Source organism: Chelmon rostratus, chromosome 24 (assembly GCF_017976325.1).
Source record: "Chelmon rostratus isolate fCheRos1 chromosome 24, fCheRos1.pri, whole genome shotgun sequence".
Lineage (NCBI taxonomy): Eukaryota > Metazoa > Chordata > Actinopteri > Chaetodontiformes > Chaetodontidae > Chelmon > Chelmon rostratus.
The window spans coordinates 5517096-5540582 of NC_055681.1; the positions used below are offsets into that span (position 1 = coordinate 5517096).

The window sequence follows — 23487 nt, forward strand, 5'->3', positions numbered from 1 at the left end:
ACAACCAGGGATAAAAAGACAGCTAGACTCAGTCGAAATATACCTGCTAGCACCTCTAAAACTCACTGATAAACTTGCTTTATCTTATCTAAAGTGGTTGCTCCCAGTCAAGAAATAGTTTGGCACATAACACCCTGTAAAACAGTGAATTATCATTTTTTAAAACTTTAATAAAACCCAATTTAATTTTTGCATAGTTTAAACTTAAGGAGTGCTGACAGGTGGATTTTGTAACAGCCTGACAGAGCCAGGTAAGCTGTATCCCTGTTTCCTGTCTTTGTGCTAAGCTAAGCCAACCAACCGCTGACTGTTGCCAGACAACATATGAGATCAATCTTCTCACCTCAGCAAGAAAGCAAATCAGCACATTTCCCAATATTCAACCATTGCTTTAAACGTCAGCTGTATTGTTCCAGTGTGAGAAAAGGCCCACCTCCACCCACTTCTGCCACACACACACACACACTCACTGATTCATCTACACTCCACCCATCTTAACAGCTGGGTTTGCAGACACCTCATTTCCACTGCTGCTCTGACAAGGTTGTTGCGTGATGGTAGCGGGCAGCCAACTCCTGAACCTTCTGCTTCTAAATCCAGAGGTGCAAAAGCAGATTAATCTGTGGAACGCTGCCACTGCTATATGACAGATGCACAGCTGCAGTGCATTGACACATCAGCAATTAATTTGACACCATCAACAAACAAAAGTAGAGCATCTGCTTAGTTGTTTTATAATACAAAGATGGAAAAAGTGCTGCTTGAGATTCCACAGCATGTGTCGACCCCCTTTAGCTCTGGGGCCCCTTGAAAGCATTCCCCCTCTCCCCTTGACTAGTGGAGCCCCTTTCCTTTGTTTCCTCAAACATATTTCTGTCTTCACTGTCTTTGGGCTGCAAATATTTGCAACCTGAGTCCCGGCTAGACGATGGAGAGAGTGTTCCACACAGGGACCCCATCGATTATCAAATTGCAGCCATTCTTGCAAGTTTAGCTTTACTGTACCCCAGCAGCAGCACCATTACGGCCATTTGCATGTGTCCCAGGAGCTCTTAAACCCGTTTATCCGACAACACAAACGAGAGATTTAGTCTTTCATCCCTGGATCTATGCCTGAGACCAGAAACATTCAGCCCCTTGTATGTACAGACAGAAGAGGCGCGTCAGCCTTACCTGAATCATGCAAACCTCTTCCAGAGCTTCATATTTCATATATTTCGAAGGCAAACAAGCTAAACGTCACAAATTCCCATCATTGCTCTGCTGTCTGCAGCTTTCACCAGCATTATCAGCAGGCTGTGATAGATTATATTTTGCAAGTAACCTCTTCAACCATGAAGTAGACCCGGGGCAGGCAGGATGAGCCCGCCATTGGAGTGCTATTGTATCCTGATATGTAGACTGTGTCACTCACTGTCTGTCTGTCTGTATTTTAATCGACCTTATCAGATGGTCTGGAGAGCACTCTCTCTCCATCAACTGACAAGATAAACCTGAGATAGATCAAACAGCGACGGGAAGATTTCACCGCGAGGCTTCAGCGAGCGCTTCAGCTCTCACAAACACACACATGCTCCGTGGTTGAAAGCCAGCAATCCCTTCTTCTATCTAACCCCTTTCTGAAAATCACAAAATCTAAAAAAAAATCATGAACAAGAACACGAGTAAACAAACAGAACCACAAGTGGATTTAAATCACAGATGGACACACAGCAGCAAGCCCTGGCACTGTGGGGGCATGTGTGTGCATACGCTCATACATGTGCATGTGTAGATAGATAAAATATGAAGACTCTATTTACTGTATTTTGCTTTGGTGAGTGCACTCACATCCATGCATGTGTGATCAGTGAAGCTTGCGTGTTGCCAGTGTTGCTCTATAAATAGCCTAGATTTTATTTAGATGTTGAAGAGAGAGAGAGAGAGAGAGAGAGAGAGAGAGAGGAAAGAGAGAGAGGGCTCTCAAACGAGTTGCCATAGCAACAGGCACGTTCAGGGGCCCTGCTTTTGAACGAAGGTTGAAGGCATGATAATGTTAGTGTCTGTCTGCCGCCTCTTTCTCTCTTTCAGTTCATCTGTACTGAAATGCTTTATCGGCAGTTCGTCAGAAAAATCTCAACGAAGCAGCAAAAAGACAACAGTTTATGCTGCCAAGCATAATAAGATGATAAATTACACGTCTTGAAAATGTGCTATAAATTGCCCATATCTGTCGCTCTCTTGCTCCTACTCTTCCTTCCTCTTTGTCGCATCGACTCACTTTCCTCACAAGCCGTCAACCTCATTCTCTCTTTCTCCTTATTTTCTCCACATCCCTCCATCCTTTTGTCTGCACTCTCGCCGTCTGTCTGACACTAGCAGCACCCTCTGCAGCAAAAGATATCACCTGAGAAGAAGGAGGGAAAATAACCTGATTAAACAATTCAACATGAACTGGCTTGCACTGTTTTCACTCGTGACAATCCATCGCTTTTGGCAATATTCTACAAGTGTTTCCTGAGCGTGTGTGAAGCAGGCCATCAAGGATCAGGCTGGTGTGACCATACTGTGAACGGGCAGAGGGAGAAAGGGGCGTTCATAATGACCAGGGTAAACACAGAGTAGATAGCACTAGAGTGGCCTCAGTTAAATTTCACTGAGGGCCTCTTTGCATTAGCAGTCAACAGAGCAATCCATTGCAAACACCACTGTGGCAGACTGGCCCTTGAGATAATGGACACATGCACGCGCACACTCACACACACGCGTGCACACAGACACACATTGCTCTGACATGCTTTTTCTTAATATCTGTTAGGTAAAGATAAAAACCTGGGAAAATAAAGATTAAAAAAGGTAAAATCCAGTGTGCCAGATAGCACTGACACGATTAGTGTATTAATTAATCAGTCAGTCAGTGGAATACTGGCTGATTCTGATTGTGAAGATCAGTTATTTACTCTAGTCAAAAGAACACATTGGTCAGACGTACACAAAGCAAATCTAATGCTTAAATTAGATTTCATTTTTTGTTTCAAGAAATGCAAAGTTTTTAAAGGAGAATGACTGTGACTAATACACAACAGTTAACTCACTTCTTCTTTTTAAAAACATCCAAAGGCATCTAATTCACTTTGCAAAGTGTGATAATTCTCCCTCTCTTTGTCATAATCTTATTTTAAATTCAAGACTCTTTGTATCTGACCCCAGAACTGAAGTTTAGGAACTGTTGAGGTGGATAATCCCTCTGCATGGGTCACTGGACCTGACTCACTGGTACATACCTACTGAACCTTGAAACAACATCCTGCATCCAATGCCTGAAATGCTGCTTTTATCCTTCCCATGCCAGAGAAAAGAAAGAAATGAACATCCAAGCAGCCTTCATGTACAATGGTACGGACATGTTTTATTGTGAATGACATATACATCATGATATTCTTAACTTATCCATGCTTTGTGTTTTTGGAGGCTGTCTAACATCTCAGGCAAATATGTAACATGGCAGTAAATAACGATGAAACACTGACTTCACCCTCCATGACTGTGCCGTGTGGACTCAGTAGTATGTTTCCTGCTCCACCCAACCTAGAAACCAAAGGAGACAGAATTAGGGACAAGTTTTTTGGGATGTTTCGCCTGATATTTGGGGTCTAAATTGTCCCTCTTCCACTGACCAATCAAAATAAGGGATATGATAGGACGGCGGACTTGGCTGACACCTTTAACTCAGGCTACAGGATGATGTCATCCCTCATGACAGTGATTCAAAGAAAAAAGACCGGACTGGGAAGTGCGAGCAAAACAAGTCCATGAATTTAGAGCCAACGCCGCTCTGACTTTCCTGATGATGCCTTAAGAGATCTGGCCTGCAGGGACATGGAGGTTGTGGCATTTTTGTCTCACAGTTGCTCACGAGATGATGATATCACCCTTCAGACCACGACTGAAAGGGGAAGCTGACTCTGACCTGGCCCTGTAGCTCAAACAGCAGAGGGAACCGTGGTTTGGGTCGAATCATTAGATTCATGCACATCAAGGTGTGGATGCTTGAATTATGTAGTTTAGCATGATCTGCACCACTAAGCCCACAGCTACATTTCATTTAAGGCCTGAAACACTGTGAATACGTTTCACGGCAGGCTAAAACCCACTGGGCTGGAATCATTGCTCCCACTTTGAGTGAAACTGTGAACCTTTAGTCAGCCCTGGTTTAAAAATAACAAAGCTAGCTTTGGGCACAAAATCTATCACAGAATCAAAAAAGATTTTGTTCGAATAATTTTTGGTCATTTGCCTTTATTCATTCATTGCTGTTTGAACGTGTCAGTTGTCGTTTCTGTCTGATTGTAACACATTATTCACCATGGATGGGCAATGGGATGTTCACTGATCTGTGCTGTGGGGCTCAGATGTAGCAGACACACAGACACACATACACACAGCTGCATCACAGCCAGGCCTGCATACAGGTTCTGCTCAGCTCTGTGGGTGGAACGAGGCATTAACAATGGCAGGGTTGAGGGTTCAAATCCCACTGGGCCCTGCCATCTGCCACAGTTCACTGGTCTGTGTGGAGACACAGTTGTGACAGGGATAACGGACACATGCACACACACAAAAATAGACACGGGGCACACACACAGCTCATGCTGAACACACATATTGTTCACTAGCTGCCTTTGCTCTCTGTGTTAGCATCCTACTGTACATCATGTCTGAAATTACATCAGTAGTTAGCATATTAGCCATAACTACCAAAGTTTCATCTTCAGGAGAAGGACAGAATCACAGAGATGGTCATGTTTTTAGTCAGTGGTAAGTTAGCAGAATCTCTCAAAAATGATACACTTCAATGAGATTTTGTGAAAACCAATAAAGTTTTGTTTTATTCATCAGCTTCTTGCCCAACTTTGAAATTCAACTTACATTCAAATATCGTCATTAATGTAAAACTCCTGGTGTCATGTCAACACTGATTAAGTGTTAACCAGTGCTTAATGAATTTACTGTTGCTGTCCTACCATAGCAATGCATCTCCAAAAAGTCCACTTTTCACTTTGTGATGATGCATTTTTCAGCTAATCCTATGGGTTTCTAAATTGCTTATGTATTTTATGAAGCCATAGAATTTTCTTAGGCCGGAAAAGGACCCTTAATCCTTCACTTTCTTTGAAACAATCTGGGAGAAACATTAAAATATCATTTGACGTGACAGAACTTTTATTTCTGAATATGATTTGGCCAGAATGAGATAATCCTGTCCTCCTCATCCCCCTACATCCACCTCCAAATACAAAGAACAGAGGCAAAAATGTTTGACACAAAAGCTTCAACTGCCTCAGAAAGCAAAAAGAAGAGCCAGTACAGATCTTACCGCCTGGGTTGCGTCGGAGGATGTATCTTCTGGCTTCATCATACAGGAAGATGAGGAGGGAGTAGGGGAAGGCACAGAACCACCAACATGGCCTAAAGTACGGACAAAGAAACTTAGTCACGACTGGAAAGTGACAAAAGAGAAAAGAGCGCTCTTTGCAGGCTGTTGAAGAGGTAAAGTTAATAAGTAATATCAGTACAGAGAGTTTTATAGCATTACGGCTGGTTGAAGGTTCTCAAAGAGCACATGAAAAGAGAACATTAAGGCTGATGACGCATTCTGTTGAAAGTCCTCTCTGCAGACAGTAATGACACTGTTGAAAAGCCCCATAATGCATGCAAATTAAATTAAATGATGCCCACTAGTCTCTTTACCTCCTGTACTGCGACTTTTTAGCTGGGAGTGTTGCAGCATGGTTTCAAATGCATGACCACTTTCCAGCAATCGAAAAAGCCCAAAGTTTTAAGCTGAATTCACTCATTATTTGCTGTAAATGCTGCATATAATTTCTCCAGCAATGAGAACCTTACCATGTCATATCTGAATATAAACTGCGAGAGAGAGAACCTCAGAGGTAAAGGCAGACATAAAAAGGAGAGAACAAAGCAAACTCAGAAAGCAGAAATAGGGACAGGAAGACAAAAACTGGGAGGAGAGACACTCAGACAGGGAGGAGGAGAAGCCGAGCGAAAAAGAGGAGAGGGCACAGAAGCACTGGGAATTGCTGAAAAGGTGGCGAGGAAGAAAGGAGAAGCATGAGTTCGGAAGGACCCAAAACATTAAGAGCACAACAAGACAAGATTTCAGCTGCATGTGAAACTTCTGAGCTAATGAGCTTCATGTGACCTCACTGCTTTCTATTCTCCTCGATTGCGCAAAGAATCTTGTTAGTACAGCAGCTCTTCAGATTCATTGTGCCTCTGAAGTGAAAATTAGCAGCGACACTAGATCGTATCCACGTTTTTTTAACAATATAATGAAGCCAAAACAACTCTGACTAAAACATCATCATCAGGGAATCCAGGAAAAACAATGCCAAAGCACTGGCTGCACTGACTGACAAGAAGCGCAGAGAATGTCAGTAAATTAACAGAAAAAAGGATTTCACGGATTACACTTTAATAGGGATAAACTGAACAAATATTGCGCTCATAAATTACCCTGCGCACAGGAAACCAAACCCAGTATTTGCATGGAAAATGAGACCATGTCATGTGCATAATGCATAACCTTGTGTTCCGGGGGGCATCAATACATCAGAGATAACAGTTAATAGATCATATATCTCTGCACAGTATTTTAGTTCAATTTAATTCCTGAAAAATCATAGCATGGGTGTATTGCTGTCTGTGAGTGTGTGTCTGTTTTACTCACTTGAGAGGGAACATTCTGAGGGCAACGTCCATGCCTGGACAATATGACAGGAAAGCAGCGAGAGCTGTCTCCTCAAATAGACCGAAGATGAGGATACGGTTCCTGTGGAGGCAAAGAGGTACCACAGTTACAATAACTGAACTCACATCTGTTACTTTTCTTCAGCTGCCAGTAAGTTCTTAGGGCTTGATTCTGGCTGCGATGCAGTTCTGTTCTGTCCTCTGAACCACTTCATACCACACTGGAGGCACCAGACACCAGGCGTGATTTGGCTTTCAACTGTGAAATGACTCGCCAACTATTTTAATAATCAGCTAATCGAAGAAATAACATTTCTAAATTCTCTGATTCCAGCTTCTTAAATGTTCTTCTTCACTTCTCCAGGACAGTTAACTGAATCTTTGCATCACGGACAAAACATCGTCATTCTTTTTCACCATTTTCGAACATTTTTAAAGACCATGTAACTAATCGAGTAACAGAGAAAGCAATGGACAGATGAGTTGCAGTCCTACTTTGATATTTCTGTTTCGACCATGTGTAAGCTGTTGAAATTGTTTCTTTTTGTGTGTTACTTTGATCTCTGATTAGGAGTCTGCACAGGGTGTTTAATTCTGAAAACTGACAGGATTCTCTACATCGTCCTGTTTTGACTTTCTGCTCGGCTTGATTTGCTATGTGCAGCTTGATGTGGCATCCATCAACATATCATAGAGTGGAGAACTGCTTCTGAAATACACTGTGGCCCTCTGGTTGCCGTGTCGCAGCCGGGAAGCAACACATCTGTGGGTTATATGTACATACTTCATTCCTTGTTGCAGGATGGAGTTCCTCCTGGTCTTACAGATGATCAGATCTGCCCACTGTACGATGACAATGCTGGCAAAAAAGGCTGTGTGGCAGGTGAACTCTACAATCTTTCTGCGCTCATACGTCTGGTTGAGAGAAAAAGAAGAAAGATAAGTACATTTTCCTCTTTTGTTCTATCCTTGAAAACTATACCATTCATTCTGGTTGAATAACAGACCAGATTATTATAAAAAACGCTAGCATTACTGACCCACTGCTGTCCATAGCTATCTTCCAGGTCATTTACAGATTTGTTGTCCCACAGCACTCTGATCCCCAGCAGGTCCATGGGGAGGAAACCATTTTCAGCCAGGATCACAAAGTATGTGAAGAACCCAGCTGTGGCCTGCATCATACCTAACAAAGAAGGGACGGTGTTGTTAAGACAGAGCGTTCCACACTCCACATTTCACAAGATGCAAAAGTGTCACGTTTTAGAAAAGCGGAAATCATTCCTGTCACCAACACTGAGAAAGTGCAGAACACTTACCGATCTGTCCGTAGGCTATGCTGATGAGCCTCTCATTCACCAGTTTGTCTGTTTTGGGGTTTCTGGGCTGTCTTTTCATGATGTCGCTCTCAGCTGCTTCATAAGCCAGAGAGATGGCGGGGACCTGGAGGACGGGCACAGCACCAATCAGTGAGCACGGCGAAACTCTTAAGAGGAATTTATACCTCAGGAATACTGTGTGTGCTATATTGTCTAGACTTTGTTAACTTGCACCACCGCACAGAAACGTGACCTTTCAGCAGTAAGAAAGAAATGAATTGTCCCATCTTTACCATGTCAGTTCCCAGGTCAATACAGAGGATGGTGACAGTTCCCAGGGGCAGGGGGATGTTGGCGATGATGAAGAGGAGGAAGGGTGAGATCTCAGGGATGTTACTGGTCAGAGTGTAGGCGATGGACTTCTTCAAGTTGTCAAAGATCAGACGGCCTGACAGAGTGTTTTTTAAAATTAATATTGTGAGGAAAGTGAGAGCGAAGCAGTCACAGTAATGCTTTTTTGCAGTCTGTATTTCCACATATTTGCAGGTATAAGCCTTGGTGTGCGTCTTACCTTCTTCCACTCCAGTAACAATGGAGGCAAAGTTGTCGTCCAGCAGGATCATGTCAGCGGCCTGCTTGGAGACGTCAGATCCAGCGATACCCATGGCGACGCCAATGTCAGCCTTCTTCAGAGCAGGAGAGTCGTTCACACCGTCACCTGTTACAGCCACGATGGCCCCCTGCAGAGAGACGAGAAAAGCTTTAAGATGACTTGCATTTCTAAAAACTTTTAATCCCCATTTGTGTCTGCAAAAAAAGTCTTAAATTCACTACGCTGCTGACCTGTCTCTGGCAACCTTCCACGATGATAAGTTTCTGCTGAGGGGAGGTTCTGGCAAAGACAATTTCAGTGTGGTGTTGCAGCACTTCGTCAAGTTGCTCTGAAGTCATGTCTTTCAGCTCACCACCGTGGACAACACAGGCCTTGGCATCCCTGGAGAGGAAATCACAGCAGCAAGAAAACTGAGGCGAGGGCATAACCATGGAAACACCAAAATAAATATCATGGGGAATGTACAAACAGGAAATTCCTTTAAAAAACAGAGCACCTGCCTTTACACGCCTTGAAGAAAAATTATGGCATCATCAGCCAAAAGCTATCCTGCATTTTTAACATTTTACCAGTCACATGGTACAGGGTAGTGTAATATTTTCAAAAAGTGAAATGTTTGACATCAGCAATTTTTTTTGCATGAGGATGCAGTCCAAGGTGGCAGAATAAACTTGCTGATGAAGAAACAGTAAAGCCACCAGCTCAAAGACATGCACAGATTTATTTGTCTGCAGTGAATTAATGGTAAAAGCCTTTTTGGCTGAGTAGATTGCAGGCCCTCGTTAGTCAACACTGATTAAATTTTGCTGAATTAGTACAAGTCTGAGGAAGAACTACCAGAGAAAAAAGAGACGTTCAAGAAGGAGATATTCCATGTAGATATTCTCAATATTGAGTGCCACAAGGGTGAAAAACGTAGTAAGTGTACTAACCTGGGGTTGACCTCTGAGACTGGTACATTCAGGCGGGCAGCAATGTCTTCAACAGTCTCATTGCCTTCAGAGATGATACCCACACCCTTAGCAATAGCCTTGGCTGTGATGGGATGGTCACCTGTGACCATGATAACCTGACGGAGAATTTAAAGATAAAAGATATTTAAGAAATAACAGAGACAGTTTTGGAAGACGATGATGCATTAAACTTTCAGGTGCAAAGTCCAATCATCAAAAAATGTAAAATTAAGACACAGACAGCAACTTCAGCTTCAAGGTTGTGGTTGTGGCTTTGGTCATGAAGTTGACTTATCTTGCATGGCCACCTAAAAAAAGAAAACATCTACTCACCTTGATTCCAGCGCTCCTGCATTTGCCCACAGCGTCGGGCACAGCGGCACGAGGGGGGTCAATCATGGACATGAGGCCAATGAAGCACAGGTTTTCAGTGGGGAAGTTCACCTCCTCAGTGTCAAAAGCAAAGCCCTCTGGGAACTGGTCATCAGGTAGGTTGAAATGGCAGAAACCTGAGTAAGAAGAGGAAAATGCTTGTCAGGAGCTCACAGATTCCTCTCTCTCCACCAGCTGGTTAAAAACACGGGGATGCAGCTGTTGAATGGAGCTATGTCGTACCCAGCACTCTTTCTCCAAGACCTCCCAACTCAACGTAAGCATTCTGGAAAGCATCTTTCATCTCGTCATCCAGAGGCTGCTCTTTGCCCTGGATCATGATTGAGGAGCAGCGGTCGAGAATCCTCTCAGGGGCGCCTTTCATCACCAGCAGGTGCTTGGTCTCTCCAGGAGTTGTATTCTTGTGGATTGAGAGCTGTGGAACAAGAGGGAGGTTGGATTTTAAATGTTTTGCAGTTGCCGGCGGATCTTTAAATCTTAATTTTATTCTCACCTATGCTCATTTGTCAAAAATTGGTCAGTGAAGACATGAGTGAACGCAACCACTAGAGGGCCTGAATAAACATTTCCCTTTATTACCACTTCAAGTATTGTATGACAATGTTGGGTTTGCAAAGCCTCTTGGGATTTAAATCTGTATCAGTTCACCTGCATAGACGACATGACGAACAGCTTTAGAAGCTGCAATGCTATAGGACACCAAGTGGATGATTACCTGGTATTTGTTAGTGGAGTTGAAGGGGATCTCAGAAATTTTGCTGTATTTATCTCTCATGCCACCAACAGATCCGCAGCAGAGCTCAATACACTTCAGCAAGGCAGCTTCTGAGGCGTCACCGGCTACATCTCTCTGTGGATTTAACCAAAGGTCAAAAAGATGAATCAGTGGGTTTGAGGCAAACTGGAGATTGCATTGGACTGATTTTTTGACAATGTATTGTACATGAATGAAAGCTAGTACAACCCAGATAAAGAAATGTTACATTTATTCAGAATCAAGTCAAAGCACTGAGCCCTCTGACTCAACTCATTAAAGTCAAACTGAGAATAATTTCCACTGGGAGACACATTGGAAAGACTTTCACAAGACATCATAATAAGAAATCTGTCTGAAAAACAAGAGCAACCTAAAGAGTTGTGTTCTGATTTACATATTACTTTTCCAGTTCTGCAAGGTTTTATGAACTACAACTCTGTGCAGAAGAGCAGACCAGGTGGACAAAACAGATGAATTAGGACCATCTTAGATTTCAGTAATTCACTCCATCAGATGTCCAACTACATTTCAAACACTATTTTTTAAAGAAATATTTGTGAACGCTTGTCAAAGAAAAGAAATTTCCTCCTGCTCCCACTGTGCAGTTTGAGAAAAAAAATAAACTTACCAGTACTCATTAAGAAATAGATCAATGGGTGCCTGTAGCCACATCTTGCTATAGTTGCCACTATACAGTATTTCTGAAAAAGTCTTTAATTATGTTGAGTGCTTTTAATACCGATTTATAGTGCAATTTGGCTGCATTTGTAGTTTTTTAATCCAAAAAGTTCCTTGCCAAGCCACCTCACACGCTGCGTCTCAGGATTCATCTGAGTATCGTATCAAATTCAACAAAATGTTTTCAGGAAGAAAAATATTCCATGAGGCAGTGAGGGTAGATTCTGCTCTGTGCTTTACAGCCACGCCTAAGAAATGGTGCTACACCAAAAAGCCAGCGTTACTGATATCTACATTGACTGGTTAATTATTTAGACTCTTTCATGGTGATCAGAATGGGTGAACCAGAGCAAAACGTTTAGTGTTTAGTAGCCAGATGAGTTCAAACGAGTATATTGCAGGCAATAAGCTTTTCACCTTCAGGATGGGAACATTGTTCTGCTCAGCCAGGAAGACGGCGCGGTTGCAGAGTCCGGCGATTCTGGCCAGGGCACCCCAGGTGGCAGAGCTCCTGTCGAAGGAGGTCCCGCTCTGGTTCTCTGTGGTGTCGGCCTCGTGGATCTGGTTGTCGAACCACATGTGGGCCACCGTCATCCTGTTCTGGGTCAGGGTGCCGGTCTTGTCCGAGCAGATGGTGGAGGTGGAGCCCAGGGTCTCGACAGCTTCCAAGTTCTTCACCAGGCAGTTCTTCTTGGCCATACGCTTAGCAGTCAGGGTCAGACACACCTAGAGGTGGGAGCGCATGGGTCAGTTAGCAGCTAGACCTTTTTTGGGATCCATAACTGGACCTTTAATACTGAAGAAACACCAGGACTCACAGTGACAGTTGCCAGGAGACCTTCTGGCACGTTGGCGACAATGATACCGATGAGGAAGATGACGGCCTCCAGCCACCCATATCCGAGGATGAGCGAGAGGATGAAGAAAGAAACACCCAGGAAGACGGCCACACCGGTGATGATGTGGATGAAGTGCTCGATCTCGATGGCGATGGGTGTTTTGCCGCCTTCCAGACTGGAAGCCAGGGTGGCGATACGACCCATGACGGTCCGGTCTCCAGTGTTGATTACGATTCCCCTGGCGGTACCTGGGAAGAGCAAGAGAATTTATGAGCGATGAGTTAAACAAATGACAGATGTGAAAATTCAGTCTTCTTCAGATAAGTTCACCTATGAAACCATTTCATTTCGTTGCCAATTTGATCTTGAAATTAATCTTTTGTTGTAATTTCACTTTGTATTTTTTTAAAAATCACCATTAATTTACCTCTCATCTTAAACTGTGTCGATAAATTTAGTAAATTCTCTTTTCTTCAGCTTCTACTTTTTTACCATCAACTTGCATTGTCTTGTAACTTTTCATAGCTTACGTGATATTTTCAAGTTGAATTTCCTTCTAACTTGGACTTAAATCAAACCTACTTAAAACTGTACACAAATGACTTCTGACCATGTGATTTCTGTGTTGTCTGATACGTGTCAGTGCTTTACCTTCAACACAGTTGGTGGAGAAGAAAACGATGTTCCTGGTTTCCAGAGGGTTGTCATTGGAGAAGTCTGGTGTACGAGTCTGGGGCTCGGATTCACCAGTAAGAGAGGAGTTGTCCACCTGAAGGGGAACACATAAAGCAGGAATGAAATACCAAACGTATCCAGAAAATGAAGATGGCACATTTAGGTCTAAACATCATACAAACTGAGGAATACACTTTTGAACTGAGGCTAATTTTCAGTTCGTAAACAGAAATCTCTTCAGGAAGTGATTCAGAGGAAGACAAACCACATCTGTCGACATAATGTAATTCCCATCAGATGAGAAGCAACTTTAACCATGACTTACTGGGGTGATAGGTACTTGACCAATGTCAACACTAAAAAAATGCCAATACTCAGCAGAAGTACGTACTTTGCAGCCGTGAGCAGAGATGATTCTCAGATCAGCTGGAATCCTGTCTCCACCCTTCACCTCCACCAAATCTCCGGCCACCACCTCTTCAGCGTTGATGCTCTTCTTCTCACCGTCACGGACGACCAGGGCTTGCTACAAGAACAAAGGTAAAACACATGCTTTCAGGACATGTTAAGAAGTATTGCACTTCCTGAAAAGGTGACTTTATTCCCAGCAGCAAGACGCTGAATGATAAATGGGGGAAAAAATGTCAGCGGTGTTGTAATGCTGAGTAGGTAATACTGTTCCTGAGCAATGTGCAACGTGTTTTATTATTTGGGTCTCAAATTTGATATGCGCTTTTCAACCACACTGTTGTCTGTTCAAGGAAGAAAACAGGGGCTTGTGACCGGAGGGTTGCCAGTTCGATTCCCCCCACCGGACTAGCAGAGAAACTTAGCCGGCTGATGTGCCAATATGCTCCCCGGGCCGCCTGATGTGGCAGCCCACTGCTCCTGTGTGTCTCACTGCATGTTGCATGTGCATGTGTGTGTTTCAGTAAATCAGCGATGGGTGAAATGCAGAGACTAATTTCCCAGTTTGGGATTACTAGAGTGAATAAAAAAAAAAAATAAAAAATAAAAAATCTGAAGCTCACCTGTGGTACCAGATTCTTGAAGGAGTCCATGATCTTGGAGCTCTTGGCCTCTTGGTAGTAGGAGAAGCAACCAGTGATGATGACGACTGCAGAAAGCACAACACCCAGGTACAACTACAGTGAAGAGAAAAGACTGTTAGTCAGTTCATCTCTGGTGGTATGAATTCTTAATTAACAGAACAGACTTACAGTGCCTATCATAAGTATTCACCCCCTTTGATGTTTTACCCTTTTATTGCTTTCATAAATCAATCATGGTCAATAAAATTTGGCTCTCTTAACACAAAAATTTATTGGAAAAAACTCTTTAATGTCAAAGTGAAAACAGATTTCTATAAAGTAATGTTAATGAAATAAAAATATATAAATAAAAATAACTGTTTGCATAATTATTCACCCCCTTTTTTATTTAATGGTCTAATTCAATAGAGGTCTATCAAAGTGTTGCCAATAATCTCACAATTAGTGAAATGAAGATCACCTGAGTGGTGTGGGTGTGTTTCAAGTGATTGAGTTGTAAAACACCTGTGTCTGAAGGGTCCAGAGAGTGGTTGATCAGTATTCCTGGCTAACATTACACCATGAAGACAGAAGAACACTCTAAGCAACTCAGGGAAAGGGTTATTGAGAAGTACAATTGAGGGGATGGTTACAAAAAAATTTCCAAGGCACTGAACATCCCCCGGAGTTCAGTGAAGTCAATTATCAAGAAATGGAAGGAATATGGCACTTGTGTGAATCTGCCTGGATCAGGCCGCCCTCGTAAACTGAGTGACCGTGCAAGTAGGAGACTAGTGAGAGAAGCCACCAAGACCCCTACAACTACTCTGAAGGAGTTACAAGCTTCAGCTGCTGAGGTGGGAGAGACTGTGCATGTAGCAACCGCTGCCCGGGTCTTTACCGGTCAAAGCTTTATGGGAAAGTGGCAATGAGAAAGCCACTGTTGAAGAAAAGTCATATTAGATCTCGACTAGAGTTTGCCAAAAAGCAAGTGCAGGACTCCATGGTCAAGTGGAAGAAGATTCTTTGGTCTGATGAGACCAAAATTGAGCTTTTTGGCCATCAGACCAGACGTCATATTTGGCGGAAACCAAACACTGCACATCACCAAAAACACACCATCCCCACTGTGAAGCATGGTGGTGGCAGCATTATGCTGTGGGGATATTTCTCAGCAACTGGACCTGGAAGGCTTGTAAAGATAGAGGGCAGAATGAATGCTGCAAAATACACTGAAATCCTGGGGGACAATCTTTTTCAGTCTGCAAGAGAACTACGACTTGGGAGAAGATTTATTTTCCAGCAAGACAATGATCCAAAACATACTGCAAAAGCTACACAGGAATGGTTAAAAAAGAACCAGGTAAATGTTCTGGAGTGGCCGAGTCAAAGCCCAGACCTCAATCCTATAGAGAATTTGTGGCTGGACTTGAAAATGGCTGTTCATGCCAGATACCCACGCAACCTGACAGAGCTTGAGCAGTTTTGCAAAGAAGAATGGAGCAAAATTGCAGTGGGCAGATGTGCAAGATTGATTGAAACCTATCCACACAGACTCACTGCTGTGATTGCAGCCAAAGGTGCATCTACTAAATACTGACTTAAGGGGGGTGAATAATTATGCAAACTATTATTTTCATTTATATAATTTTCTTTTATTAACATTACTTTATAGAAATCTGTTTTCACTTTGACGTTAAAGAGTTTTTTCCAATAAATTTTTGTGTTGAAAAAGCTAAATTTTATTGACCATGATTGATTTATGAAAGCAATAAAAGGGTAAAACATCAAAGGGGGTGAATACTTATGATAGGCACTGCATATATCAAACAATGAGAAAGACCTCCTTACGTTATCATTGGCTGGTTCGTCTTCTGAGGCAGCCTGGATACTGTAAGCAAGGAAGCAGAGGATAGCACCGATCCACAGCAGCATGGAGAAACCACCAAACAGCTAGAAAGAAGACACAACAGAGAGTCAGAACTGATTTTACTGCCTACAATGAGTGAGTTTGCATTCCTACAATCTGAATACGCAAAAAAAGGTTTGCATTTTGCATGGAAAATTACACGAATTTCAGGCCAAAAGTGACCATACCTGTTTACAGAACTTGACCCACTCAGGTGTTGTGGGAGGAGGTGTGAGGGCGTTTGGGCCATCTCGGGCCAGGATCTCTTTTGCTCTGGAGTTGGAAAGACCCTAAAGCGACACAAAGAAGAAAGGTTTATCCTGTACCAGCTTCCACACAATAACCTGGCAGGCTGAAAAAACAGACAGGGTTGAGTTACAGACAATTGTCTCGCCTGATGAACTGTGTCTGTGTAAACAAAACCCATTACAGGGAAACCTGTGTCCCTGTTTCTGCCCTGCTCATATACAGCTTTGTCTTTGTCTTCTTTTACCGGAGGGAAACGCTGACAGACGAATGACATGTTTCCTGAACTGTTTTATTTTGTAAACAGGTACACTGCTATTACCTCAGGAGCCACTGGATTAGGTTGAAAGAAAAACAAAAGAAACCACATCTTTCGGAAGAAAGATCTACGTCAACTCACAATTACTACGTCCTGTTTTCACAGTTCTGCATAATGAGACTTTTAGCTTGAGGTAAATAAATGCTTGTGATTTGGAAAGAGTGCTAACAGCAGACAGGTTGTATCTCTTTTATCAATGAAGAGTGCATGCATCAACAAGGTCAATTTCTTACAGTGTACGAAAATGGAGAGGACTTAAGGGCAAGTGTGGCTGAAGGTCTCCTTGGAGAAGGGCCAGGAGGAAAAGCAGCATTTTTTTCTTGTTGGTAGGGTCAATATGACCGGTGTTCCTATGTGAATGAAGTCTTTGTTATGGGGCAAACTCGGACAGACCAGGTTTCAGCAGATAATCAGCCAGTTTGTGGGGTTGTGCTTGGTTGTGTAATGGGATTCTGTGTGTCCTCAGCTTGATGAAGACTATGGTTGAAACACAGAAAGCACACTTTGTGTTTCTCCTTTTCTGTGTAATGTGACATTTATTTAAACTTTAAAGGGTCAGTTCAGCCAAATCACAACATTTTCTCTCCTACATCTCTAGTGGCATTTAGCCAAATAAAACAGTTTTTGTTTTATGTGTCAGTTTTTCATCTATAACCTGGACACTTTGTGAACACTTTGTATTAGAACTACTTTCTACTGAGGAAATGGTCCCTATGAAACCTTTTGGCAGCTTGTATTTTTGATGTATCCAGAGCAGTGGTTCCCAACCTGGAGTTTGGGACAGCCCATGAGATTGTACAACAAATCCGAGAGGTCACAAGATGATTTTAAGGATGAGGATGTTTATCTTTCACAGCTTTTCTCTAATTTAGCCTTACCTATGTGGCATTTCAGTGATCTCAAAGATATATACCTCCAAATCTGGACGAATAAAACCAAAACTATCTGCTCGGCCAGACCTCGCTATAGGTAGAAGAGAAAAATATTATCTGTAGTTTGGTTGAACTGGGCCTTTAAAATCATTTGCCCACATGACAGTGAGAATGTGTTGCAGAATTGTCTGGATCTGCAGTACTTTGCAAAACACTAACACATAAAATTGTGGATAAATCACTGACAAAATATCTACAAATGTGAAGTGTGTCTTCTGAGTAGTTTTGTGCTTTTGGCATCAGTTTATGCTGCGAGATCGTCCCTGGCCTCTGGGCTTATCAGCCTCTGTGGAATTGTCACCAGCAGCAGGTACAACAACCCTACCTCCCCCATCTCTGTGATGGGCAAACAGACACACACACACACACACACACACACACACTAAAATACAAACACACACAAATACTGCATGCTCACCCTGGTTAGGTCGGTTCCATACTTTCTGTGAAGTTCATCCAAGGTTAACTTGTGATCATCCTTTGGAGAGAGAGAGAGAAAGAGATTGAGAGACACTGCACACAACAAGCCAAAATCCCTGTCATTTTAAAACCGCAGCTATTATCTCCTTTGAGGATTAAAAAAATGTCCTGTCATGTCCTCCAGAGCGACACAGGGAAAAAATGACAAGACAAAATCAGTCATATGATCAGGATGCCTGGTGGTCCATAAAATGTGATTTTACGATGAGCCAAAGCAGACATTCGAGAAAAACTAGTTTGCTGATTTTTGAAAACTACAAACACAAGGGCTTAGCTATCATGAGCTCACTTGAGAACAGACTCATCCAAACAGTCAGTTTGTTGTGAGCAAACAGTTCATCCTGCTAGATCAATGTCACCCAGCTGATACACTGATGTTTGTGCCCAAGAGTATTGCTCATGTGCATGACATTTTCACACAAGGGTGGAGCCCACTCTCAACTCACAGCATCTTTTTCATCAAAATGAATTTAGTGGATGATTTGATCAGTTTAAGTGTTTTCAGGTAAACTTTGATTACAAAGTGTCTAGAATTCTTTTAAAAAAAGGGTTTCCTGCACCAACAATCTCTTTATTTTTAAATGGAGGAGCGGGTGAAAATGCAAATAAAAGTGTATCTGCAAATGAACAAGAAGAGAAGCTGGCTTATTCATGTGCCTACACTGTGTTTTTCTGAATAACGCCTACAGCGAGTGAATGAATAGAGATTCTTGCAATGTGATTTGGATGATCTGCAATCATACCTGACTCCCACCGTGAAGCAACTCAGTATTGTAATCGTTAAACAAAATGCAAGAGCACCAAACATCTCATGTCGAGATGCCGACGTTGGTTTCTGTGGTGGTTTACTAACCTCACATATGTGAGAAATTCTTGTTGTGATTGAAATGGTGCTGAATTTTCCATTTTGGTAATTACTTTTCCACAAAATTAAAGCTGCACAACTCACTACACCCTGACAACATGCAATGAGTCAACCATTATAAACATGGAAAGTATGTCATATTGTACTCTGCCTGTATTAGATATTACATGGGGTAGATGGAAAAACAGCAGAGGCTACATTTTTCACATTGGCCTCTTTGTGGTTATTTGTTTAGAACATAAAACATAAATAAATTTTGATGGTCTGTCGTGAAAGCAGTCCCTGAAATTTCCATTAACAAGATGGCCAGTTTGTTCTCAGCTACTGTTGGCCCATCTTGAATGAATGAATGACTGTGGAAATGAATGAGGCCTCAGTTCACACCACTCAGCAACAGTACCTCATTATATTATTTAAGTACTTTGTTTATTATAAATATAAGTTTATTTCGACCTTTTAAAGTTTTCATCATCCACTCCTTGGAACATATAGAAGCACTGCGTGCAATCAGGCATTCAAATAATGATAACATGACAGAAAATGTGAAGTTACTGGATGCAGTGAGACCCTTTACTTTTACGGTGCTGGAGAAAATGGGTGTAATTGCACGGTTCTGCCTGGTCTGCCATCGTTTGGCATTATAATAAGCAAGCAGTGTTCCAAGCCAAATGTGCCATGGATAATGTTTTATCACATGCCCCAAACTGTTCGTCAGCAGTTCTTTTGAAGCCCGCAGAGAAAATTTTTTCACTAGCTTTGATACTCAGGCTCATAAACACACATATTTGGATGACTGTCTGGATGGCCAAACACACACTGCTGAATTAGTTTAAGAAGTCTAATTGAACATGATTCTATATTTAGCATTTTATGTTGGACTCTGTCACATTTGATCATATCACGGCCTGCTTTGTGTTGCTATGGGAACAGTTTCCATTCTCTTTTGCTGGACTTTGGTGCCTCAGTTAATAATATGATGGTGCAATAATCATTAACATGTCAGCTCCATTGAGACTCACCTACACTCTGACTACTGTTCTACTACTGCCCAATATGCTATTATTCTTTAACCATAGTTCAAATCTGAAACCTGAGGATCATGACATGAACATGACAGTAAATAATTGTTGCCCATTTTATGCTCCCAAAGTGAAACTTCTTTTCCATACCTAAAAGCCTTTGTGAGAACATGGCGCACTTCTAGCCGTTGGGAGACACACTAAAGACAGCGCCTGCGGTTAATTGCAGTAAATGACATGCTAAGTTGGGGAGATTATGGCCCAATGGTGATACGGTTGCTATGGCACTGAGATGTCCTTCAGCGGCAGCAGGACTTTGAGATCTAGTTAAGACGCATAGGGGACAATAATCATTAATATGTCACCTAGATGGGAATTTTATTACCTAATAACCTGCAGGACTCTGTGACCCGGTGGTTGACATTGACCAGGGACAGATAACATGCAGTCATGACAGAATTAATTACAAAAACTGGCAACAATCCATGACATTCATATTCTATTGTAATGGTAGTTTTTGAAAAGTTTCTTTAGGAATAGCACATCAATCTACATCTTGACTGGATGACCTTGTGGAAGTCAAAGACCAGTTTACACAAAACACATCACAAATAAAAATGAGAGAAAATGAAAAATGCTATAATATTATCAAAAGATTAGCAGCACATTTTAACATGGTGGGCTCACTCATGTCTACTTCATGCTTTGAGATCAACATGAGGCCTGAATCTGCCTGATGACCTTGTGAAGGACACTATCTAACGGAAGCTGAAAGGTGCTTTGTCTTTTAACGAGCCATTTTAAAGGTGGTTAATGGACAAGCACAGAAGCTCAGCAGAAAGAATTTAAGTCACAGATGAAACATGTTTTCATGAACGTATTCCTGTCTATGAAATGCCACCGGTGGTATGAAATCATGCATCAGCCCTTTTCATAGAGTTTGGGGTGAACTTAATGCAAGAGTGCCTCACTGACCTTGGGAAATGACCTCAGCCGGCTACATACTGAGAAAAAGCTGACACCAGTGGAAATTGGGGAACTGTTCTACACAGGAAATTTCAAACCCACCTAAACCTCCATGCATTCAGCTGTACAACCCTGCCAATTTCTATGCATCTGGGGTAGCTGAGTGCACTGGTGAAAAAGAAAGAGATTGTGGCTACAGATAAAAAGAAACTCACCCAACTGATCAAACTACCCAGTTTGAAAGGAAGCTAGACGCAGAACAATATATGTTTACTTGCTGTGGGAAAAGGACTGCTTAGTATGTTTTGAGAAACTCAAGACAATAATGTCGACAGAGCCTCTCACTTAAGATTTCAGCAGTGAAAACCCATCTAGATGAGCATGACTTAGAAGTTAAGTATAGCTGCAAGCCCCTTAATAACATGTGACAGTACATGCAGCAGTGTAAGTAGCAATCTTTATGAAATACAGGGCAGACAGCTACATCTCATGTGACAAGCCATGAGGTCAAAGCAGAGGTTTGTCCCAGTCCTGACTGAACCATTTCTGTGACCAATGGCAGTGACCAAGTATTAACATGACCTGAACAAGACTGTCATTAAGTATGAGGCAAACAATGTGTATAGAAGGACATGGTTATAAAGTTCAAGGTTATTCTGTTTCACGCCTGTTGCTGTTGAGAAGTTGGACATGTGGATTTCACCAGTTTAAAAAGTGTTTTACTAAGTCACTTTCGAATGCACTGCATTACTGAAACTGCTCGTGTCAAGTACTTAGAGACTGGTTTGACTTTTGTTTGTGTACTCACCAGGTCAACTTCTTTCTTCAGATCATCCATATCCTTATCCCCTTTACCCTTCTTGCTTTTCTTCTCCTTGCCATCTGAGGTTGCCGCCAGTTTGTACTCCTCTTTGCCTCTCTGGATTGAAGAAAGTGAGACAAAATGAGCCTCTGAATAAGACTTAGCACATGTGGGAATACTGCTCTGTAGTTCCTCTTTTGTTGCACAAGTAAGAGCAGAAAGTAGTGTCAACGTTGCTGTTCAAACACGCTGTAAGACGTATGTTAATCATTGTCAGAGGGACTGTGAATTACTCATAAAAATCTCTAATTTTAAATTAAGTCTGGAGAGTTCCCAAAAACTGTAAAATATCGACAACTGTACACTCGCATAGTCGATTTCGAAACCATGGTACAAAGTACTTCAGGCAATTCACAACTGCCAGGTTTAACCAATAACTTGTGACCAAAACTTGGTCTGAGCTCCAAACTGAAATACATAACTAGCCTCATCTTAACATAAATCTAAAGACTCTTAGAAAGCAGGCCAGAACATGTGACAAAGTTCCAATACTTACTCCCAGCCCCATGGTTGCAGTGCAAGTCTGAGAACAGTCAATCCAATTGTCTTTTTAAATTGCAGCTTTCCTACTCCGCCTCTCTCTCTCTCTCGCACACACACCCTCTCTCTCTCTCTCAGCCCTGTTGCGTCCTGTGTCTTCCACACTCTCCAGAGCAGAGAAGATAGGCTGCTTCACATGACCATACCTTTATACCCACCTGCCCTGAGAGGAGGAGCTTGGGGGAGGGGAGCTGGAGAGGGGTGAAACTGGACAGGTGAGTAGTAGTGTTGGGGAGGGGAGTTGGATTAGTAGGGTGGAGGAGGAGTGCTCCAGGAATGGGAGGGGTAAATCTTGCTCAACTTCCGTATTTTGTTCTCACCACTTCCCCTCTCCTTCTTTCACTCTTCATTTACTCTCTTTCCTCAATCCTGTCCACTAAGCTTAATTTTGACCTTTACTTGCAACAGATAGGTGGTTCAGACTAGCAAACGCCCACGGCCTTCACCTCCACAGAGACCCAAGTGAATCCCTGCACACAGCACTTAGTTTACAGTACAAACAGGAATGAATGTGAAACAAGGCAAGATAGTGGAATAGTGAATGAGAGGTGTAGAGATAAAGGCAGAGCTGGAAAGGTGAAAGTCCAGTTCTGCAAGAGACTGGTTGCCCAAAGCTGTATGATGCATTTGAATAACAAAGACTGCATGAGAAAGAAGTGAGAAGCTGATCAAAACTGACTGGCTTTCTTTGCATGAGAGCTCAGGATAAAACTGTCGCTCCCAGGAAAGATAACAAGTGGAATGCAAAGGGAGGAATCCACTGAGCTGTTAGCTTTCTCTCTCTGTCTGGGTTCAAAGTGCCCTGTAAAAAAAAACAAAAAAAAAAACACCTTGTAATTCATTCTGGAGTCCTTCTAGCTCAGGAAAAGTCAAAAGACCAGGACTGGAATGTCTTTCACAATGCTACACCATAGTGGTTAGCATAGATTCACATTGCTGCAACACTGAGTGAGTTCAAAAATGTCCTTGGCCGATTGCCTGCTGGTCCCATATACTGGCAAAAGGATTACTATACGTTAATCGTCCTGGGAAAAAAAACGACAATCCCATTTGAGACCCAATATGTGCTGCATTCTCTCAGCGTTCAGGTGAGATTTAGGTTTCCAACACAAACTTAGGCAAACAACAGCTGCCACTAATGTGGAAATGGGTACAAATTTAAAACGCATTAAAGGCAAACGATTTGCAGCTCCAAGTGTGAGCCCCACCTTCGTGTTCCAGTGGTTAGCTGAAATCTAAAGCAAAGTCATAAAGTTTAACTGAGAGGATTTTCAATGAATGATTGAGCCAACTAATGCCCCTGAGACGCCTTGTCCTTGAGCAGACAAAGTGATGTCTCAA

The 23487-nt window shown here is 42.3% G+C and overlaps 1 protein-coding gene across 1 annotated transcript; it reads right to left on the reverse strand.

Annotated features, from left to right (window-relative positions):
• Window positions 1–3368: 3368 nt before the first annotated feature.
• LOC121627138 (sodium/potassium-transporting ATPase subunit alpha-1) lies at window positions 3369–22268 on the reverse strand. Its single transcript, XM_041965826.1, has 23 exons — window positions 22103–22268; window positions 21553–21663; window positions 17833–17892; window positions 16106–16207; window positions 15860–15961; window positions 14009–14122; window positions 13369–13503; window positions 12954–13071; window positions 12282–12550; window positions 11881–12189; window positions 10744–10878; window positions 10251–10443; window positions 9969–10144; window positions 9615–9751; window positions 8913–9063; window positions 8641–8809; window positions 8363–8517; window positions 8070–8193; window positions 7791–7936; window positions 7535–7665; window positions 6731–6832; window positions 5357–5448; window positions 3369–3567 (listed from the first exon to the last, which is right to left on the reverse strand). The coding sequence occupies exons 1-23, from the start codon at window positions 22112–22114 to the stop codon at window positions 3539–3541; spliced, it is 3072 nt and encodes a 1023-aa protein (XP_041821760.1). The 5' UTR covers window positions 22115–22268; the 3' UTR covers window positions 3369–3538.
• Between the last annotated feature and the right edge of the window lie 1219 nt (window positions 22269–23487).

What these genes read in the sequence shown, in the direction of transcription:
- LOC121627138 (XM_041965826.1), bottom strand. An exon ending in ATGGAACCGACCTAACCAGG is followed by an intron (nt 16,208 to 17,832) that starts GTGAGCATGCAG and finishes GTGTCGCTTTAG; the next exon opens with GGTCTTTCCAACTCCAGAGC. An exon ending in CCTCCGACGCAACCCAGGCG is followed by an intron (nt 3,568 to 5,356) that starts GTAAGATCTGTA and finishes TTTGGTTTCTAG; the next exon opens with GTTGGGTGGAGCAGGAAACA.